The sequence below is a fragment of the Momordica charantia genome (assembly GCF_013281855.1).
Source record: "Momordica charantia cultivar OHB3-1 chromosome 6 unlocalized genomic scaffold, Mcharantia_2.0 BLBB01000006.1, whole genome shotgun sequence".
Lineage (NCBI taxonomy): Eukaryota > Viridiplantae > Streptophyta > Magnoliopsida > Cucurbitales > Cucurbitaceae > Momordica > Momordica charantia.
In genome coordinates, this window is record NW_028275164.1 from 23,801,229 (window position 1) to 23,820,850 (window position 19,622).

At 34.3% G+C, this 19,622-nt stretch overlaps 1 protein-coding gene across 1 annotated transcript; it reads left to right on the top strand.

The window, feature by feature from the left end:
- The first annotated feature begins 7,398 nt into the window (after positions 1 to 7,398).
- On the top strand, positions 7,399 to 11,942 carry LOC111023346 (monocopper oxidase-like protein SKU5). Its single transcript, XM_022300767.2, has 9 exons — positions 7,399 to 7,857; positions 8,060 to 8,169; positions 8,265 to 8,535; positions 8,640 to 8,778; positions 9,909 to 10,275; positions 10,481 to 10,846; positions 10,933 to 11,011; positions 11,265 to 11,464; positions 11,567 to 11,942. Exons 1-9 carry the CDS (start codon positions 7,717 to 7,719, stop codon positions 11,667 to 11,669), a joined length of 1,776 nt encoding a protein of 591 aa, XP_022156459.1. The 5' UTR covers positions 7,399 to 7,716; the 3' UTR covers positions 11,670 to 11,942.
- The last annotated feature ends 7,680 nt before the right edge of the window (positions 11,943 to 19,622 follow it).

Sequence of the window (19,622 nt, forward strand, 5' to 3'; positions counted from 1 at the left end):
ATTTTTTAAAATTTGGATGTTTGAATCTTAATTTGTCCTAGAGATTGAACTACTTAGTTGAAATATTATTATCCCAACCGTACATGAAAAAATGTAAGAATAGTATAGTTAAGAAGGTGAAGGCATCTATTTTTTATTATGGAACATTAAACGTTAGATCCTTCCATCCCAATTATGATGTACTGAAAAAAGAGAGCATGAGAAAGGAAAAATGAATAATTTGAACTGAAAGATTTTACAATAAAGTGTAAAAAGATATTTGGGAACATTCATGCCGAAAAATTATAATTATGCTGCCCATTTTCGTGCATGCAATTGACAGCTTTTGCCCTTTTGGATGGGCCAATACTTTCAAGATGTGGCTTTTCCTATTTACACACATAAAAAAGTTGGCAAGACGTTGAAAAAGTGTTGCATATTATTATTTATAATATATTCTCAATTGAATGGTAGGTATCAGCCAGAGGCTAATGTTTTATAATTATCTTCTGACCCATAGGATCCAACCTCCAATCTCATATTAATTATTGTTGAATTAGGTTTGCATTATGACTTTATACTTGCTGTCATTTTAATTTTATATTTTAACTTGAATTTTATTTTTACATCTTTACCTTCATTTGTGCTTATCCTATGTTTTAAATATTATTTTGGTTTTTTACTCTCAGGATGTTTATTTTCATCCATATAATTAAAATTTTTGTTAGTTTTAATCAATATAATTTCGAAATGTTTGTTTTTATCCTCGTACTTTTAAAAAGTAACCATTTTGATCATTCTATTTTTATTTTTATCTCATTTATTTCGGTTAAAATTTTAGCATGACAATTTCACTCAATAGATTTCTTGAAAATAAATTTATATTAAAAGGTTTTCATTGTATTAAATTTTGCAAATAGAGACTAAATTGGTCGATTTTTAAAAGTACAAAGACCAAAAACAGATGTTTTGAGAGTACAATTATTGAAATAAACAAAGAAGTACAATGATTGAAATAAACAAAGTTAGAGACCAAAACGAAATTTTTTTAAAATATATGTTTTAAAATGAACCAAGTGAAGTTAAAAGTCGGTAGACCAAGAAATATGATTTAACCACAATCCAATAATCTTTTCTCTCTGTGTCTCCTGTGACATGAGATCTCCCCTCTATCTTGAGGTAGCTCCATCTCAAGTCTCCACGACAAGTTTGAGTCTTTTCTTGTCATTTCTCTTCTCAATCATCTGTCTTCCTTTATCCTTCCTCCAATGGTTGTGAACGATTTGTTCGAAGAGTGGGAAAATTTCAAGTTAACCACTACAGAAGATAAACTTACTATTGTCATTGATGCTTCAACTATTGTTGGAACTGGAAAACGTCTTGATCTTTGCCTAGTAGGTAAGCTTATCCTTCTCTCTCAATGTTCACTTTGAATACCAGAAATACCTTCTCCTTTCTTCCTTCTCTCCAAGAAGAGGAAAATATTGACACTTCATCCGAGATAGAATCTATTGGGACGGTAGTTTGAGGCTCTTTGTTTCAATTGATATCTACAAATCTCTAATGCAGTGAACTAAAGTTAACCTCGATGGTCTAATGGGGCTGCTGGACCAATTCGCTATGAATGATTGTCAGATTTCTGCTACCATTTGAGCAAGTGGGTCATTCTATAAAATATTGTGAAGATGTTTTCAATCTTCCTAAGTCTTGGTTTCGTTATAAGAAGGACATCAGTGGTGGCCATAATCGGATGAATAGGACAACAAAAATTAGAATGGAAGAAGAGATGTACCGATGGTAGGAAAACTCGTTGGAGTAGTTTCGTCTTTGGATACGGCAGTTATAGTTTTTTCTTAGGGCATAGGCGATGGATTTTTAGAGGTATTAATGGCCAGCTTCAGTCTCTAATTTCAAAGGAGGAAATTCTGCTTCTTCTTTACCTATCATGGTAAGAATAAGGCAAGTGTGGAGGAAATTATTTTCTTTCGAATCTTGGATAGTGGTGCCATAAAAGACAAGATTTCTCCATTAATTTGAGAGTCTCTCCTGACAACATTGAATGACGTTGTGGATGTTGTGACTTTGAAAAAGGTGTTTCGTGAGTTGAATTTTGTTTATATTCCTCGTTCTTTGAACATGTAAGCTATTTTATTGATGAAACATGTACATGTTATTTCTGATCGTTTATCCATCTTTAAGATAATTGATTTCTTTCGTAGATTATTAATATGGTTTGAACTGACCCCTTTGTTACGTAGCCTTAATTATTCTATTTCTTATTAATACACTTTTATTTTATTAAGAAAAAGGAAGGTCCGTAAACCAAAATAATACTTAAATATTAAAATAAGAGAGATTTGGTGGGGTCATGCGTGGCATAATGATGAGTTGGCATTTTGAAACTTGGAGGTTTACATGTGAATGGGTGATGAATAATCATCCACAAAAACAACTTTACAGCCACCTCCACGCTCTACAGCCAAAATGCCAACCCACGCGCCGCCCCCTCCCTCTTTCTCTCCCCACTCTCCAACGTATTTATTCCATTAATTAAAATTCTTCCTAAGTCAAATAAAATAACACTCTTTTCAAAACGGAAAACATTTATTTATCACTATTTTATTTTATTTTCTTGGGATTCACATCTTTCTTTCACCATTAAAATAACACAACTACTTATTTTTAACGTATTAATTACAAAAGCGTATACAATTTCAAATATTAATACTTTTGTCAATACATAGACCCGTTTAAGAGGAAGCTCTGTAAACTATAAAATTATCTATAATAATATATTTTCATAAACAAATAAAATATTTTCTAAAAAGAAAATATGCTAAATTTGGGCGCTGAGTTTTTTTATTTATTAAATATTTATATTTTAATAAATTATTCAACAAATATATAAACTTTTGAAATCTGTAATAATTACCAAAATCTACAAAATTATTCACCACATTTTGTTTCCATTTTTTACTAACATCTGACGATTCACCGCCTTCACTATCATTTTATTTTTCACTTCTTACGGTTGCAACCTTCACTCAAAAGTCGACGGTTTATGTTCTTAATCATTTTGGCGACTTTATTACACTATTTCGACAACTATTTATTGTTTTTCAACAACCCATCCCTTTTTTGGCGGCTTATTTTTATTTTCCGACAACACATCAATTTTTTCGGTGTCTTAATTCCCTTTTCTTACGACCTTTTTTTTCAACGGCTTATTTCACTTCTCTGATGTTGAAAATTCCAACGACCATTATATAATATATAATTTTTAATCCAACTTAGAGTATGATAAACATATTCCCTTTTATAATGGGATATATAGTATATATAAATTTTTTATTGGTATACACTAAAACATTAGGTTATATTAACTTTATTTCTAAATATATGCAACATATATTCAAAATATACATCATATCATTCCTAAAATTATAAGTTGTCCATAAAACAATACTATTGAAATATATTTTAACATTATAAAGTTTATATATCATATATCCAAAATATATTCCATATAAGTAATTTCATATAAAACAGGCAACTGAAGTATTATTTCTAGGGGCATATATTGCATATATCCAACATATATTAGACAAAAAATATAGTATATGCAACATATACCAATTTATTATCAATAAATTTATACGGTAAAGGTCTAGTTTCGTCTAAAAACTATAATTTATTTATGATGTCTTCGCAGTATATTTGGAGGCCAAGCTGAGTTTGGGTAGACAAGACAACAATTGTAGTTATAGTTGGTGGGTATTAACACTCCTGGTTCCAAAAATTGTGTTTTGCTGCTCCTATTGAGTTTTGTGCCGCTGAAAAAGGGATGGGTCGTCGGAAAACTATAAATAAATCACCAGAATGATTGAAAATATAAACCATTGACCTTTGCGTGGAGGTTGTAGCCGCAAGAAATGAAGAATCAAATAGAAATTAACGTGGTGAAATTATGTCAAACCGAGCATAGCTCAAATGGTTAAGGCACTGGTCATGAGTTCAAACCCCACCCCCACAATGTTGTACTAAAAAAAACATGGTGAAATTATGAGCTTTTAGTGAAATTGAAAACAAAATGCGGTGAATAGTTTTGAGAATTTTGGTAAATAAAATCTGAATTAATGAGAATAATGGAATTTAAAAATATTTTATATTTGTTGAATAATTTATTAAAATATAAGCATAAACATTTAATAATAAATAAAAATAATAGCATGACATTTAATTCATTTAGGAAATAATATAGTTTAAAAATATATATAAATGTAATAAAATGGTATTTATTGGGAGTAATTTGAGGACAAAAAATCTAACCTTTAAATATATGTTTGTAAATATTAAAAAGAATATACATTTGTGAAATATCATGTATAATATAATTCACTGGAGACCATTTATGTTAAAATAAAGAATAGGCAGCTAATTATATCAGTCTGTCTCTTTTTGTCTCTCTATGTGTGTATTTCTCAGGCCTATTTTATCAAGAATTTAATAATGATTAACCTAAGATTAAGGTTGACTCATTATTATAGCTAAAAATTGTTTCATTCTAATACAATTAAGTAGATAAAGAAGAAGTGAACTTCTTCTTAAAAGAGCTTGTTAATGTGTAATTGAAATTATCTGTAAATCTATTATTTATGTCTTGTCTGTCTATTAAACTTGGTTGAGTGGAAGTTATTTATTCCCATGTATTTGAAATCTGAGTATGAGTTACGATTGTTCTTTGATCGTCACAATTAATGAGAATAACATCATTGATCAAACTTTATTCTCTTTCTTGATCAGTAAATAATAAGTAATAGAGTCAGATTTCTCGTTATAAACTTGAAATTTCTAATTTCAGTAAAAGTTTTATTTGCGTTATATATATATATATATATATATATTAATTAGTTGATAAAATTGAAGCTAATTTTAGCTAATATAATTATAACATTTTAAAAAAGGTTAATAGTAATTTTATAGGTTGGTACAAAAGAGAAAAAAAGTGAGTGTACCAATCGTCGAAAATGGGCCTATCAAATTTGTACAACAGATATTGATGTTTCACTCTGAATGACAGCCCGATTACGCTGCCCCCTGCCTCACCGTTAATCCCCTCCCTGCTTGTGCTTCGTTATAATCTATCTCCAATTATTTTTACTTTATCCATTCAATTATTTCTATTCTCACAAAAAAATAATAATAATAATAATAATTAACTATTATTAAACCACCACGTCATAATCCCCTAACTGTCCCAATGCTCTTTTCTTGTTGCTTACGGAAAATTTGTCTATTTTGTCACTTCAAAAACTATTTCCACGGTTTCGCTTTCGTACATCTTAAGTTCAATTTCTTTATTTTTAACCCCACTGTCACGTTTAATTATAATTGCGGACAAAGTTAAGGCCCTCTTAAGAAAAGTTAAAAAATGTAATGTGATTATCCGTATTTAGGTTGAAGAAGCATAAATTTATATATATATTTCTACCGTTACATGATATTGTTGATTAGAAACATGAGTTAAATCATGTGTTTCTAAATTTTTTTAGTACAACGAGTAAAGTGGAAATTCGTTTTGATTTGAGTTAAGTTTCAATTATTACGAATTGACATTTATATTTGTAATTTAAACTTGGGAAATAAGGGATTTTAATGGTGAGTGAGTAAAAAGAGAGTGCATTAATTGAATGGGTGTGTGTGTAGAAGTAGAAGAAGGTTTATTTATAATATTATAAATATGCCAATGTTTCTTCCAGCAGATCAGCCAAAAAGAGGGCGGGCCCACACAACTAACGCCCTCGACATTTATTGGTGGGGCCCACTTTTGGACGCAAAATGCTCAACGGCTGGCAATCACGTGCCGCTCTCAGACACATTTAAACGTTATTCCATTTTTATATATATACGTTGTCCCGTTTTCCTCTTTCTTTATTTATTTATTTTTTCTTTCTTTCAAGTTTCAATTTCAATCCATTTGGTTTTGGCTTATCGATTTTTTTTTTCAGTTAGGTTTTGGCTTATCGATTGGTGACGGAACTCAGACAATTGAGGCGCATCGGTCAAATTGCAAAATAATAACAATAATGATCGTAAATAAATAATCTTATTATTTTCCCTATACTTTCCTACCTTTTCCAATTTGATTAATGAACTTCTAGCTAAACTACTTTCATCTTTTTGTATGAAAATTATTTTAATTATTTAATGGAAACCTAAACGTATTCAATAATTGCTTTCAAAGATAAACGAACAAAATATATATCTATCTTAGGCTTTATGTTAGATAAAAGAAAATTAAAGATAATGATTAAAATTGTTTTCCTATAACGTTTAGAATTAAAAAATTTTTTTAGAAATTTTAGAAGTTAAATTAGTATAAACATAAAAGTTTTGACATTAAAATGTGATAAAAAAAAAGTTTTTTGGATCAATGTTTATTCCTAAACTTAATAGGATTCATTAATTTTCATCGGTAACTGATTTAACAACTGTACTTTAGAATGCTAGATTTTTCTTTTTTTTCTTTTCCAATTTTTTCAACTTCAACTAAATCCTTAGTCAAAATAAGGATGTAGTGTAACAATCTCCCACAGAAATATTTATTTCAACAAAAATCAAGTCCCGCATCATAATAAGTTTCATCATACACGTTGTACTAAAAACAAAAATTCATCAATACACAAAATTGAGAATATTTTTAATAGGTAGCAAAAACATTTGTCATATTTGTAAATATAGCAATAACTTTTTAGCTCTGTAAATGTGAAAAAAAAAATTAAATCAAATTTCCGTTATTTTATTATTCTGATCATGCTTTTATGATACTTCATTTTAGATATATCACTTAATATGATATATTTAATATTAAATATGTCAAATGTAAAAGTTTTTCTCATTTTCAAAAAAAAAAAAATGAAAAAAGAACTTTGCGTTTTAAAGGTACAACTGTTTTTTCAAATTTTCATTTTGACTGAAAACTTTATTTCGAGCTATATTTACGAATCAGAAAAGTAGATTAATATATTTACGAGTAACAATTAATTTTTCGCGATAGTTGGCAACGATTTTAAAATTGACTATGGAATAAATTAAAAAAGCTCATAAATTCTGTAAAAAAGTAAAAGTTGTAATATTGCCACATATATGTACATTTTTCTTTTTTTTTACCAAGGTTTCAACTTTTGGTCGAAACTTTTAACATAGCATTGCCACATATATTCCCGTTGAGTTGAATTAAACAAAATTGATCTTTTTTCATATATATATATTTTTTTCAAAGAAAGACGCGTTGGTTACACTTACACTTGCGGTTGCACAAGATGTGTCCTCAAAAGGAGTATATATGTTACCGACTACTGGCCTTTCTCTCTCTTACTCTTCCCCGTCTATCTCTCTCTCTCTCCTCTGTTTCGTTTGAACGGTGAATGGGGGATTTGGGTGGTGACTGGTGACCGACACAGCCGAAGCCACTTAGCCAGCAGAAACAAGATACCCAATAATCAAACCCAATAGCCAACGCAATTGCTCTGTCTTCCACGCCCCAAAACCACACTGCAAAGTGCAATCACTCTGCGTCTGCCCCTTCCCCACCATCAAAAGCAGTGAAATATAGCCGTTTTTCCCCCACCCTCTTCCCATTTCCACGCTCTCTCCCCCTGATAATGTAAAACACAGCTTCCCACCGGAATTTTTCACCTCTTAATTTCTGTTCTGCCCACCAAAACATTCACACCAATGGCTCTGTTTGCTTCCCTACCCATTTTCCTCCTTCCCATTTCCCTGCTTCTCACCTTCTCCTCTGCAGCAGATCCGTTTGTTAACTTCGAATTTGAAGTCTCCTACATCACTGCTTCTCCTCTGGGAGTCCCTCAACAGGTTTCTCCTCCTTGGATCTTGTTTCCCTGAGCTGGGTTTGTGTTAGATTCCGAAAAAGTTTTGGATTTCTAGTTCTAGATCTTCTTTATGTGCTGCTATTTTGAGAAACCAAGTAGTACATTGCTGGAATTGAGCTGAGAGCAGATGAATGGCGACTATTTGTCTAAGTAGTTGCTTCTGATTTCTGCCTTGCTTTTTGTAGGTTATTGCTATTAATGAAAAGTTTCCTGGTCCTACTATCAATCTCACTACTAACAACAATGTAGTTATCAATGTCCGGAACAAGTTGGATGAGAACCTCCTCATGCATTGGTATTGTTTGATTTTATTTACCCTGGTTGTTGTTCATATTGATTTATGATTGTAGAGCTAGTTTGAGAATGGATAGATTGGCTTTGGGGTAACAGGTCTGGAGTTCAACAGCGGCGAAGTTCCTGGCAAGATGGAGTTCTGGGAACAAATTGCCCAATTCCTCCCAAGTGGAACTGGACTTACCAGTTTCAGGTTAAGGATCAGATAGGGAGCTTCTTTTACTTTCCATCGCTCAATTTCCAGAGAGCATCTGGTGGATACGGCGGAATTATTATTAACAACAGGCCTATAATCCCCATTCCTTTTGCAACCCCAGATGGGGACATTACAATTTTGATTGGTGATTGGTACACCCGGAATCACACGGTTAGTGTTTGATTCGAGAAACCAAACGCATGCTCTAGTTGCAGCATTCTAATTGATTGGAATGTAATGTGCTTGATATTGATGCTTTTTGAATTGGTATGTAGGCTCTGAGAAAAGCCCTTGATGCTGGGAAGGATCTTGGAATGCCACACGGTGTTCTCATTAATGGAAAAGGCCCCTACAGATATAACGACACTCTAGTCCCTGATGGTATCGACCACGAAACAATTGAAGTTAATCCAGGTAATGCTAATACCTCAGCAAAGTTGGTTAAGAGTGAAATATAGTGTGCTTACTCTGTTTTGGGTCTAATTTGTGCTTTCTTTTCAACCTAGCATTAGCATGCGATGGTATCATTCACTCACTTCAAAATTCTACCTCTATGTTAGATGCTTGATGTTGCATTTTTAATTCCATTTTCAATTTGTGTAATTTTGCTATAAGCACAAGTGGGTAGCACCTCATTGTGGAGACAGAGCCCTATCTACTACTATACATCATCTAGGCTCAGGCCTTAGAGTGTAACCCCTAACACTATTCTGTTTGGGTCCATCCCTATGAGTGATTGACCGGACCTGATTGGCACGCTCAATGAGCAGAGATTTGACTCCTAGTGGGGACACTCTCACTTTCAAGAAATGTCTTTGCATTATTTTCCTAGTCTTCTCCTTAGTAAAATCCTCGTCTCAAGAGATGGCTATGTATGAGAGGGCCGTAAAGGACATTTAAGGAGAGATTTGAACATGAGACTACTGACTTTAATTCCAGTACATAAACCGACTCTACCTAAAGCCATGGCTAAAAGGAGCACATGGTCAACCTCATTAGAGAAAGGTATCCCGTACAAATCCAATTGGGTGCATTGAATAAGTGGGAAGATAAATCTCTAATAGGCTCACCCCCATGTTCAGGGGATCCTGCATCTCCTATTATTGGACTTTTAGAACCGCCATTTGCTAACTTATTATGTCAATTACACGTGTTTCAGCTAACTGGTTCTTCCTCCAAGCTTGTATATTCATTCGAATGACTTGATATGATATCAACAGGATAAGGTTAAATGGAATGCATATACATTTTTAAATGAGAGTTGTGAAGATGCACATATTGTATGGTCCACGAGTGAATGTAATATAATCTATTCTTCACATATTGCCGCTGTGTGTCTAAAAGACAAAACACAGATTCAATAACACATTTAGATATCTGTTATAAAGCACGCAGTTTTTCATTCGGTGAATAAGCCGCTGCTTAAATACACATTGATCCTTATAAATTTTGGCTTTTGTGAACATTGTTATTTAGATTTCTGCAAGTCCTTGGTTATGGTGGAGTTGTTTAAAGATTGATGGTTATTTGCTGATGTTGAACAGGGAAAACATATCGTATTCGGGTACACAACGTTGGAATATCTACTAGTCTGAATTTCAGGATCCAAAACCACAATCTTCTTTTAGCAGAAACAGAGGGGTCATACACAGTGCAACAGAACTATACTAGCTTAGATATACATGTAGGACAGTCGTATTCATTTTTGGTAACCATGGATCAGAATGCGAGCACTGATTATTACATTGTAGCCAGTGCTCGATTTGTCAATGAATCTCTTTGGAAACGAGTCACTGGTGTTGCTATCTTGCATTACTCTAACTCCAAAGGAAAGGCAGCTGGTCCCCTTCCAGATCCACCAAATGATGAATTTGATAAAACTTTCTCCATGAACCAGGCGAGATCAATCAGGTTTGTCCAGAAATCATGATATAAAAAGAAAAATGGAAGCTATGGAAGAACATGAAATTTTGCTTATCGTAGCAGATTACAAGAATTTTAGTGTTTTTTAATAAAAATTGCATGATATCTAGTTACAAAGGCAAAGTTGTAAATTCTGAGAATGACGTTTTTGGCTTGTTTTGCTTTCTAAGAACTTTTATAACAAATTTTGTAGATGGAATGTATCTGCTAGCGGTGCTCGTCCTAATCCTCAAGGATCATTCAGATATGGCTCAATTAATGTAACTGATGTTTACGTCTTGAAAAATAAGCCTCCCGTGTCGATCAATGGTAAAATGCGGACAACACTAAGTGGAATCTCGTTCATTAATCCATCCACACCAATCAGATTGGCTGACCAGTTCAAGTTGAAGGGTGTTTATAAGCTTGATTTCCCCATTAGGCCGCTCACGGGGCCACCAAGAGCAGAAACTTCAGTGATTAATGGAACATATAGGGGATTTATGGAGGTTATACTGCAGAATAACGACACCAAGGTGCAAAGCTATCACATGAATGGATACGCTTTCTTTGTCGTGGGGTATGTTTTATGATTAATCTTCCTAAGCGTGAGTCATGAGCTGCTAGCTGAGTTACTTTATTCACTCAGTTATTGAATGAATGTAGGATGGATTATGGCGAGTGGACCGATAATAGTAGGGGCACATACAATAAGTGGGACGGAATAGCTCGCTCAACAATTCAGGTATGTTTTCATGGGATTTCTGCAGTCTCCTTAAATTTCCTGTATATACGCAGATGTGATTTATAGTTTTTTTATCCTTCTTTTTATACTAGTACAATTCTGGCTGCTATATTTTAAGTTTGTGTTGAAGAGTGAGAGAAAAATACGATCATTTGAGAAGTGTGTGTTGTGTATATACACGCTTAAATATGGCGATATACCGACATCTATCCTTTTTTGTTGCATCCCCTGACTTGTTCATCACCCTGTCTAGGTTTATCCAGGAGCATGGACTGCCATCTTGATATCTCTCGACAATGTTGGAGTTTGGAACATCAGGACTGAAAATCTGGACTCATGGTATCTTGGGCAGGAGACGTATGTTCGGGTTGTCAATCCCGAGGCTACTAACAAAACTGAACTGCCTATGCCAGACAATGCACTCTTTTGTGGTGCACTTGGTAAATTACAAAAGTATGGAAACCATTACCCTTTCCAACATTTGTTCTGCCAATCTCTTGGGAACTAGAACTTTGAATGATTCTGAACTATATTACTTGTTTCCTATACTCTCAGGCCACAAGATATCTCTTCTGCAACTTCGATCATGGGCAACAGATCGAAGATGTTATTCACTCTGCTGATGATCATCTCCGCTGTAATCTCCGCTTTCCACTAAGCGTTGTTGCTCAATGTAACTTGTTGAAGTTGTGGGGACGTCTTGTTAAGATTTGTGGTCGAGTGTGTAGGGTCTGTAAGTCTTGTGGATACCAAATTTTTCATGATTTTTGCATAGCATTTTTTTCTCCCCATATGCAAGCTGTAGAAGGATGAATCTTGGTTTTCCTTGTTCATTAGATTTGGATTAATCATTCTTTTAATTCTCGGAGTCGATACGCATACTGTATGTTCTGATAACGATTTATCGATTTTCAATACCACTGCTTTCTCATGTGTCTCTACCATCATACTTTTGAAGTAATTTTTGGCTTGGCTTGCTGGGGACAAAGGGGAGTTTGAGTTTGAACCTCTTTTTGCCCAACAGGTCAGTTCTTATCATGGAACTGATGATTGCAGCATCCAGATTTGGAAATATTTTTCTATATTGTAAAGATGTCTTTGAGTTATTAGAAATACTTAAAAGGAGAAATATTTATAGAAAATTTAGCAGAGTTCCCACCAAAAATTTAATAATAAACTAACTTGTGATCACAAAATATACCTTGTATAGTGTTTTTTTTTTCAAACTACAATAAAGTATTATCAACTCAAATTCTATCCCAAGTTGCAAATTTAGTTTAATTTTCATTGAAAAATAATAATAAAAACACTGGAGCTTAAATTATTTAAAAATGGGCCAATTTGCCATAATAATATAATTAAGGGCGGTTGGACAACTATTTATTTTTGAAAAATTATATTTGTTGGCTATCTAGACTAACTCCTCTTCTACGGACGAAATAAAGATGAGATTTTAAGACACCCAACTGATTCAAAAGTTCAAAAAGTATTTGATAGAAAATATTCAGAATTTTATGTTAGATCGACATTTGAATTAATTAGGAGTTAAAATCATAGTTTATTACCTGTTTTACATCTACAGTATAATAGAGATTAACCAAGTATCATACAATGACTATAATCTTTCAAGCTATGCTTACCACTTCTTTGTTTGACACTCAAATGTTCTACTCGTTGAAAAATAGTAATTTGTAATTTTCAAATATGTTAGAAACTTCTAGAGTTATCCATACAAATAGTTATCTATAGATTTATCTAGAAGTTTGTAAATAAATACGTAAATAAAACACTCTAGAATCATCTAGCTTTTTTCCTAGGTTCCAAGGAATTCGAGAATTCCTTTGCATAAGAATAAATTAATATGTATCTAGAGAACTCCTTAACTCTCTAGAATTCTCCCAAGAATTCTCTCAAACACCTATAAATAGAGGTGTTGTCTCTGATTCTATGTAATCAAGAAAAACCAAAACTTAAATTAAGAAAGTTCCAAATCACAATATTAGAAGTTTCTCTCCATACTTGTCTCTCCATTCTAAATAATTCCCTACTTTCTTTCATTGCCTCCAACAAATTTGGTATCAGAGCCATCCTAAAATTGAACATGACTACTAGTTGTGTTCCAAACTTATTTACCCTTCCAACGAACCAAGTTCTCGTATTTGATGGAGAGCATTATGAATACTGGCAGAGTCAAATGGAGACAATTTTCATTTCTCAAGATCTTTGGGAAATCATTGAAGAAGACTATGAAGATGAAGGCACCAAGGAGATGACACCAGAACAAGAGAAGGAGTTTAAGAAGAACAAAAGGCGAAATGCTTTAGCTCTCCGACTCATTCAGCAAAGTGTTAGTAAGTCCATTTTCCCTCGAATTTTTGGTATTAAAAAAGCTAAAGATACTTGGAAAATTTTGCAAAAAGAATTTCAGGGATCTGAAAAAATTATCTCCATCAAGTTGCAATCCTTGTGGAGAGATTTTGACAACTTGGCAATGAAGGAAAGCGAGAACATTCGCAAATTCTTTTCTCGAGTTGCCGAAATCATTAACCAAATGAAGAACTATGGAGAGACTATTCTAGAAAAGAGAGTCATTTTCATTGAAGCCTTCCTCCAAACTTAACCATGTTGTTGCAGCAATCAAAGAGTCCAAAGATTTGTCTAAATTGACAATCTTTGAACTAATGGGATCACTTCAAGCTCACGAAGAGAGATTGAACAAGTGTCCAACTCAAGCTGTGGAGCAAGCCTTTCATACCAAGCTAAATTTTGCAAAAAAGAAGACATTCAAGTCTAATCATCAAAAACGATGGAATCCTGCACAAAAAAAGGATGAACAACATGATCAACAGGACAAGGGAAAATGACACAGCAAAAAATCCGGTAATACTGACTCTTACTGCATTATTTGCAAAAAGTCCAATCATCAATCTAAAGATTGTTACTTTAGATGCACTAAATGCTGGATTGCAGATCATTTTAGACAAGATTGCTGGTTTCAAAATAAAAAAGATGAAGCAAATTTTACAAAAGAAGATAAATAAAGGGGAGCAATTGTTTTCTTGTACAATTGACCAACATGAATCGGAAAGTATATGGTACATGGATAGTGGTTGCAGTAATCACATGACAGGAAATGAAGACTTCTTTGTCAAGCTTGATCGCAGTTTCAGCTCTCAAGTAAAGCTCAGAAATGGCAAGATGCACAAAGCTGAAGGAAAAGGAGTCATTTTTGTCCACACCAAGAAAGGAGATACAAGGTATATTTCAGATGTTCTTTACGTTCCTAGCATAACCCAAAATTTGTTAAGTGTTGGTCAACTACTCCAGAAAAGATATGCAGTCAACTTTGATGATAGCAAATGCATCATTTTGGACAAGAAAAAGGATCAGATAGTAGCAAAGGTTGATATGTCAGTCACCAAAGTCTTTCCACTCCTGATGCCGCTGCAAGAAAATTTTCTCTCAAGAGCGAAAGCCGAGATATTTCCTACCTATGACATTTGAGGTATGGTCATCTTTACTGCAAAGGTCTTCTTACACTAAAACAAAAAAACATGGTGATTGGTCTACCTAAAATTAAAGATAATGGAAAGGTATGTGAAGGTTGCATCTATGGAAAAATCCATAGACTTCCTTTCCCTAAAACTTCGTGGAGGGCTAAATCTCCACAAGAGTTGGTGCATGCAGATATATGTGGTCCTACAAGAACTCCAACTCTCACTAACAAAAGATATTTCGTTTTATTTGTCGACGATTGTACAAGAATGATGTGGATTTATTTTCTTAATGAAAAATCAGAGGCTTTTGCTGCTTTTCTTCAATTTAAAGCTCTTGCAGAAAACCAAAGTGGCAAAAAGATCAAAACTTTGAGAACAAATCGAGGAGGTGAATTCATCTACAAGCCATTCATGGACTATTGCAAGGAGAATGGCATAATGAGACAATTAACAGTTTGACACAATCCACAACAAAATGGCGTTGTTGAAAGAAAGAATCGAACCATTGTGGAAATGGCACGAAGCATGTTGAAAGCTAAAGGACTTCCAAATAATTTGTGGGCAGAAGCTGTCAATACAGCTGTATATATCCTCAATCGGTGTCTTACCAAAGCAGTAGAAGACAAAACTCCTTTCGAAGCATGGAATAAGAGGAAACCTGTTGTTCATCACTTCAAAGTTTTTGGTTGCCCAACTTATTCTCTAGTTCCTTCTCGGGAAAGAGAAAAGTTCGATAAAAAAGGAGCTAAATACTTATTCATCAGCTATAGTGATGAATAAAAGGGATATCGATTGCTAGATCCAGAGATGAAGAAATTGTTGATATCAAGAGACGTAATATTTGACGAAATGGCCACATGAGATTTTGAGAATAATGGTTCTCAACCTTCCCAACAGTACGAAGATATTCAAGAGCTTGATAGCCAACAAGACTCTCAGAATTTGAGCTCACCAAGAAGTTTTCCTTCAACTCCTACGAGATCGCCAGTTGAAGCGACTTCAAATCAAGAAAGCTCATAATCTCCCCCAAGAAGAATGTGTTCTTTACAAGATATTTATGCTTCAAGTGAACATTTTGCAATGTTTGCTTGTGAGCCACAAAATATTGATGAGGCAGCAAAAGAAGAAGTTTGGATCAAAGCTATGGATGAAGAAATGACCAATATCGAAAGAAATAAGACATGGGAGCTTCAAGACTTGCCACCAGGAAAAGAAGCGATTGGCTTAAAATGAGTCTTTAAGACCAAATTTAAAGAAGATGGTTCCATTCAGAGGAACAAAGCTCGTCTAGTGGCTCCCAACAGCCTAGTGTCGACTTTAACGAGACTTTTGCACCAGTAGCTCGCATGGAGACAATAAGAACTGTTCTTGCTTTAGCAGCCCAGTTACAATTGAATGTATTTCAACTGGATGTCAAATCTGCTTTCTTAAATGGCGAGCTGGAAGAATAAGTATACATACAGCAGCCACAAGGATATATTGTTAATGGAAAGGAGGAGAAAGTTTATCGACTCCATAAGGCCTTGTACGGATTAAAGCAAGTGCCTCGTGCATGGAACAGCAAAATCGATGGATATTTCTACCATAATGGATTTCAGAAAAGCCTCAGTGAACCATCTCTCTATATGAAGAAGGAAGGTACGAATTTCCTTGTTGTTTGCTTATATGTTGATGATCTATTTGAAATGACGGATTTGGGTCTCATGAAATATTTTCTTGGAATTCAAGTAAAGCAACATCAAGGTGAGATTTTTCTTTCTCAAGAAAAATATATTGATGATTTACTCAAGAAATTTCATACGAGCAATTGCAAGCCTGCTGCGACACCCATGGCACCCAATGAGAAGTTATGTTGTCAAGATAAATCTGGTAAAGCAGATCCACAGACTTTTCGAAGTCTGGTCGGTTCATTAATCTATCTTACTAATACCAGGCCAGATATTATGCATTCTGTCAGTATTATTTCAAGGTATATGAATGATCCAAGCAAATATCATTATGCTGCTGCAAAAAGAGTTTTGAGATATTTACAGGGTACCAAAAGTCATGGGCTCAAGTATGTAAGGGAGAGAGATTGCAAGCTGGTTGGCTACACTGACAGTGATTGGGCAGGTTCTCTTGATGATCGAAAGAGCACTTCAGGATATGTGTTTTGTTTAGGATCTAATGCAATATCTTGGAGTTTGAAAAAGCAACGAACTGTAGCTTTGTAGCTTTGTCTTCCACTGAAGCAGAATATACAGCTGCAACTGATGCCGCTTGTGAAGCTGTTTGGCTAAGGAGAATCCTTAAAGATATTCAAATGGAGCAGGTGATGCCGACAAAAATCTTTTGCGATAATATGTCAGCAATTGCAATGACCAAAAATCCAGTTTTCATGCTCGGTCCAAGCGTATTGAGCTATGTCATCACTATATCAGAGATTTGGTAAACAAAGCAGAAATATTTTTGGAGTTCATTAACACCAATGATCAACCTGCATATATGTTCACCAAATCTGTCACGACTGAGAAGTTCAAGAAGTTTTTGAAAATTACAAATTAAGAGGGGGTGTTGAAAAATAGTAATTTGTAATTTTCAAATATGCTAGAAACTTTGTTGGGAAATTTAACTATCCTGTATAATTTCTCTTTCCACAGAAATTATCCAAACACAACCACAATATGCAAATATAGGGAAAAGCACAGAAAACGACACAGAGAATTTATACTGGTTCATCCCAACTATGGGCTACGTCCAGTCTTTCGCAACAACGGGTTCTACTATGATTTTGGGATAAATACAATGGACCTCACAAACGCTCTACAAAACTCTCTCTAGATGCCACAACAATAGTCACCTAGCTTCTAAGCACTACGACAATAGCTACTTAGGAATACAGAATGAAAAACCTCACTAACCTTGGGAAAACGGGCTGCCGACAACGCACTACGAAACCATTGTTCTCCTTTTCTTTTCTCTGCCAACAACACACCACTGCCGCCACCTTCTTATTTTTGGTTTCTATCACTCTCACTCACGGCTGAAGTAGCATAAAACCTCCATCATGTGTTTTAATATTAGGTCATTAAACCTAATGAAAACAAAGACAAACTATGGGCTTTAGGTGTGATTTTGGCCCAATAACCTTTAATAATTATTTTGTCCCCATTATATCCCAACAAACTTCTAAGAGTTATCCGTACAAATAGTTATCTATAGATTTATCTAGAAATTTGTAAATAAATATGTAAATAAAACACTCTGGAATCATCTAGCTTTTTTCTAGGTTCCAAGGAATTCTAGAGAATTCCTTTGCATAAGAATAAATTAATATGTATCTAGAGAACTCCTTAACTCTCTAGAATTCTCCCAAGAGTTCTCTCAAATACCTATAAATAGAGGTGTTGTCTCTCATTCCATGTAATCAAGAAAAACCAAAACTTAAATTAAGAAAGTGCCAAATCACAATATTAGAAGTTTCTCTCCATACTTGTCTCTCCATTCTAAATAATTCCCTACTTTCTTTCATTGCCTCCAACACTACGAACACGGCTAAGTTAAGGGCATGACTCTGATACCACTTGTTAGGCACAACGAACTCTCCTTATCTCTGATATTGTCCGTTTTGAGCATTATGATTTTGTTTTTAGTTTCACTCAAAAAGCCTCATACTAATAAAGATGTTCCATGCTAATATACCCATAATCAATTCCTCTTAATTATTTAGCAAATATGAAACTTTGGTCGTTTTCCAACTAACTAAAAATAGGCTACATAAGGAAGTCTGGACCTTTGAGGAATATATAGTGAAGTATTTTTCTTTTTATGATTTTTTTTTTTACCATGGTGGTAATTGAGATATTACCATGCACTAAGTCATGGTCTCTTCTTTTGATAAGTTACTGCTTTTCTCCAAAGCTGAAACGTGGAACTGCTGGGAGCATGCATGCTGGCATGTCGTAGTTGAAGATTTCATTTTGCTCTGAGAAAACCAAAGCTTTTTTTTTTTTTTAATTTTTTTTTGGAGAATGAATATGGAGGGACAAAGTTCAGAAGTGTTACCCTTTTTCATAAGCAGAGACACAGACATTGTGGTGGTCTGAACTTTTTTTATTATTATTATTTTTTTAATGTTTCCACCACAGCCATTCCCTTTTGTTCAATAATTGCTTTTGGCTTTTACAAGTCACGCTTATCTGCCATTAAAAGATTCATGTCAAAGGACGAATTTTGAAGCTGATATATATAAGCTCTCCCATTTTGACCCTTTTTTTGTTTTGGTTAATTTCCCACCATTGCCTTAGCCTCTGTGGCCGAAAAGGATCCTTTTTCTTGTCTTGGGGAAGGGAAGCATCTTATGTTGGAAGTACTTTTGGGGATTTCTTCCAAAATTGAAACTACTCCCACCACCAAAAATTTCACCCATTATCTCTGATTTCTGATCTCTTAATTTGTTGAAAGTTGAGTGGTTTATCAGTGCTTGTGCTTCATCAGGTATTTTTCAGATGGTCAAATTGTAAAAGTTTATGCCCCACTAATAATACACGCCAAAGGGATATCTTCCTCGTGCAATCTTTTGAGAATTGCCTTAAAAGAGTTAGTTTTGTTGATGCTGTTTTCCGACCGAGCTCATACGTCGGTGACACTAAGTTGAGGTGTTCACAAGTGAGCCTGCATAGAGAACAAATACTCCGACGTCCAAGTCAGTACGAGCTCAGAATCTTTAGGTCGTTCTCAGAGAGAATTGCATACCTGATCAATAGGGGAGTGGTCCCTTTTATAGGCGGGGGAGACATGACTGTTAGGTTGTTACGACATGTGGTTACGGCTGTCGGACCCCCCACGTCGATGGTCGGACCTGAGGTCGGAGCCCTCAGGCTAGCTAAGACTCTTTCCTCATCTCAGCTCGGTGTGGAACAACTCGTTGAACTCTGATGGTCTACTTGGCTATGATTGGGTTAATTCGAACTGAGGATATGCTTACACGTGTTGATTCTAATTTTTTGACCACCAACAAGTTTAATCAAAAACTTTTCAAACATGGTTGAGTTTCTTAATTTATAAGTAGGATTATACATCAAGATAGTGAGAGAAGTTACTAAGTTAGAATGTATATAGAGAGTTTTATAATG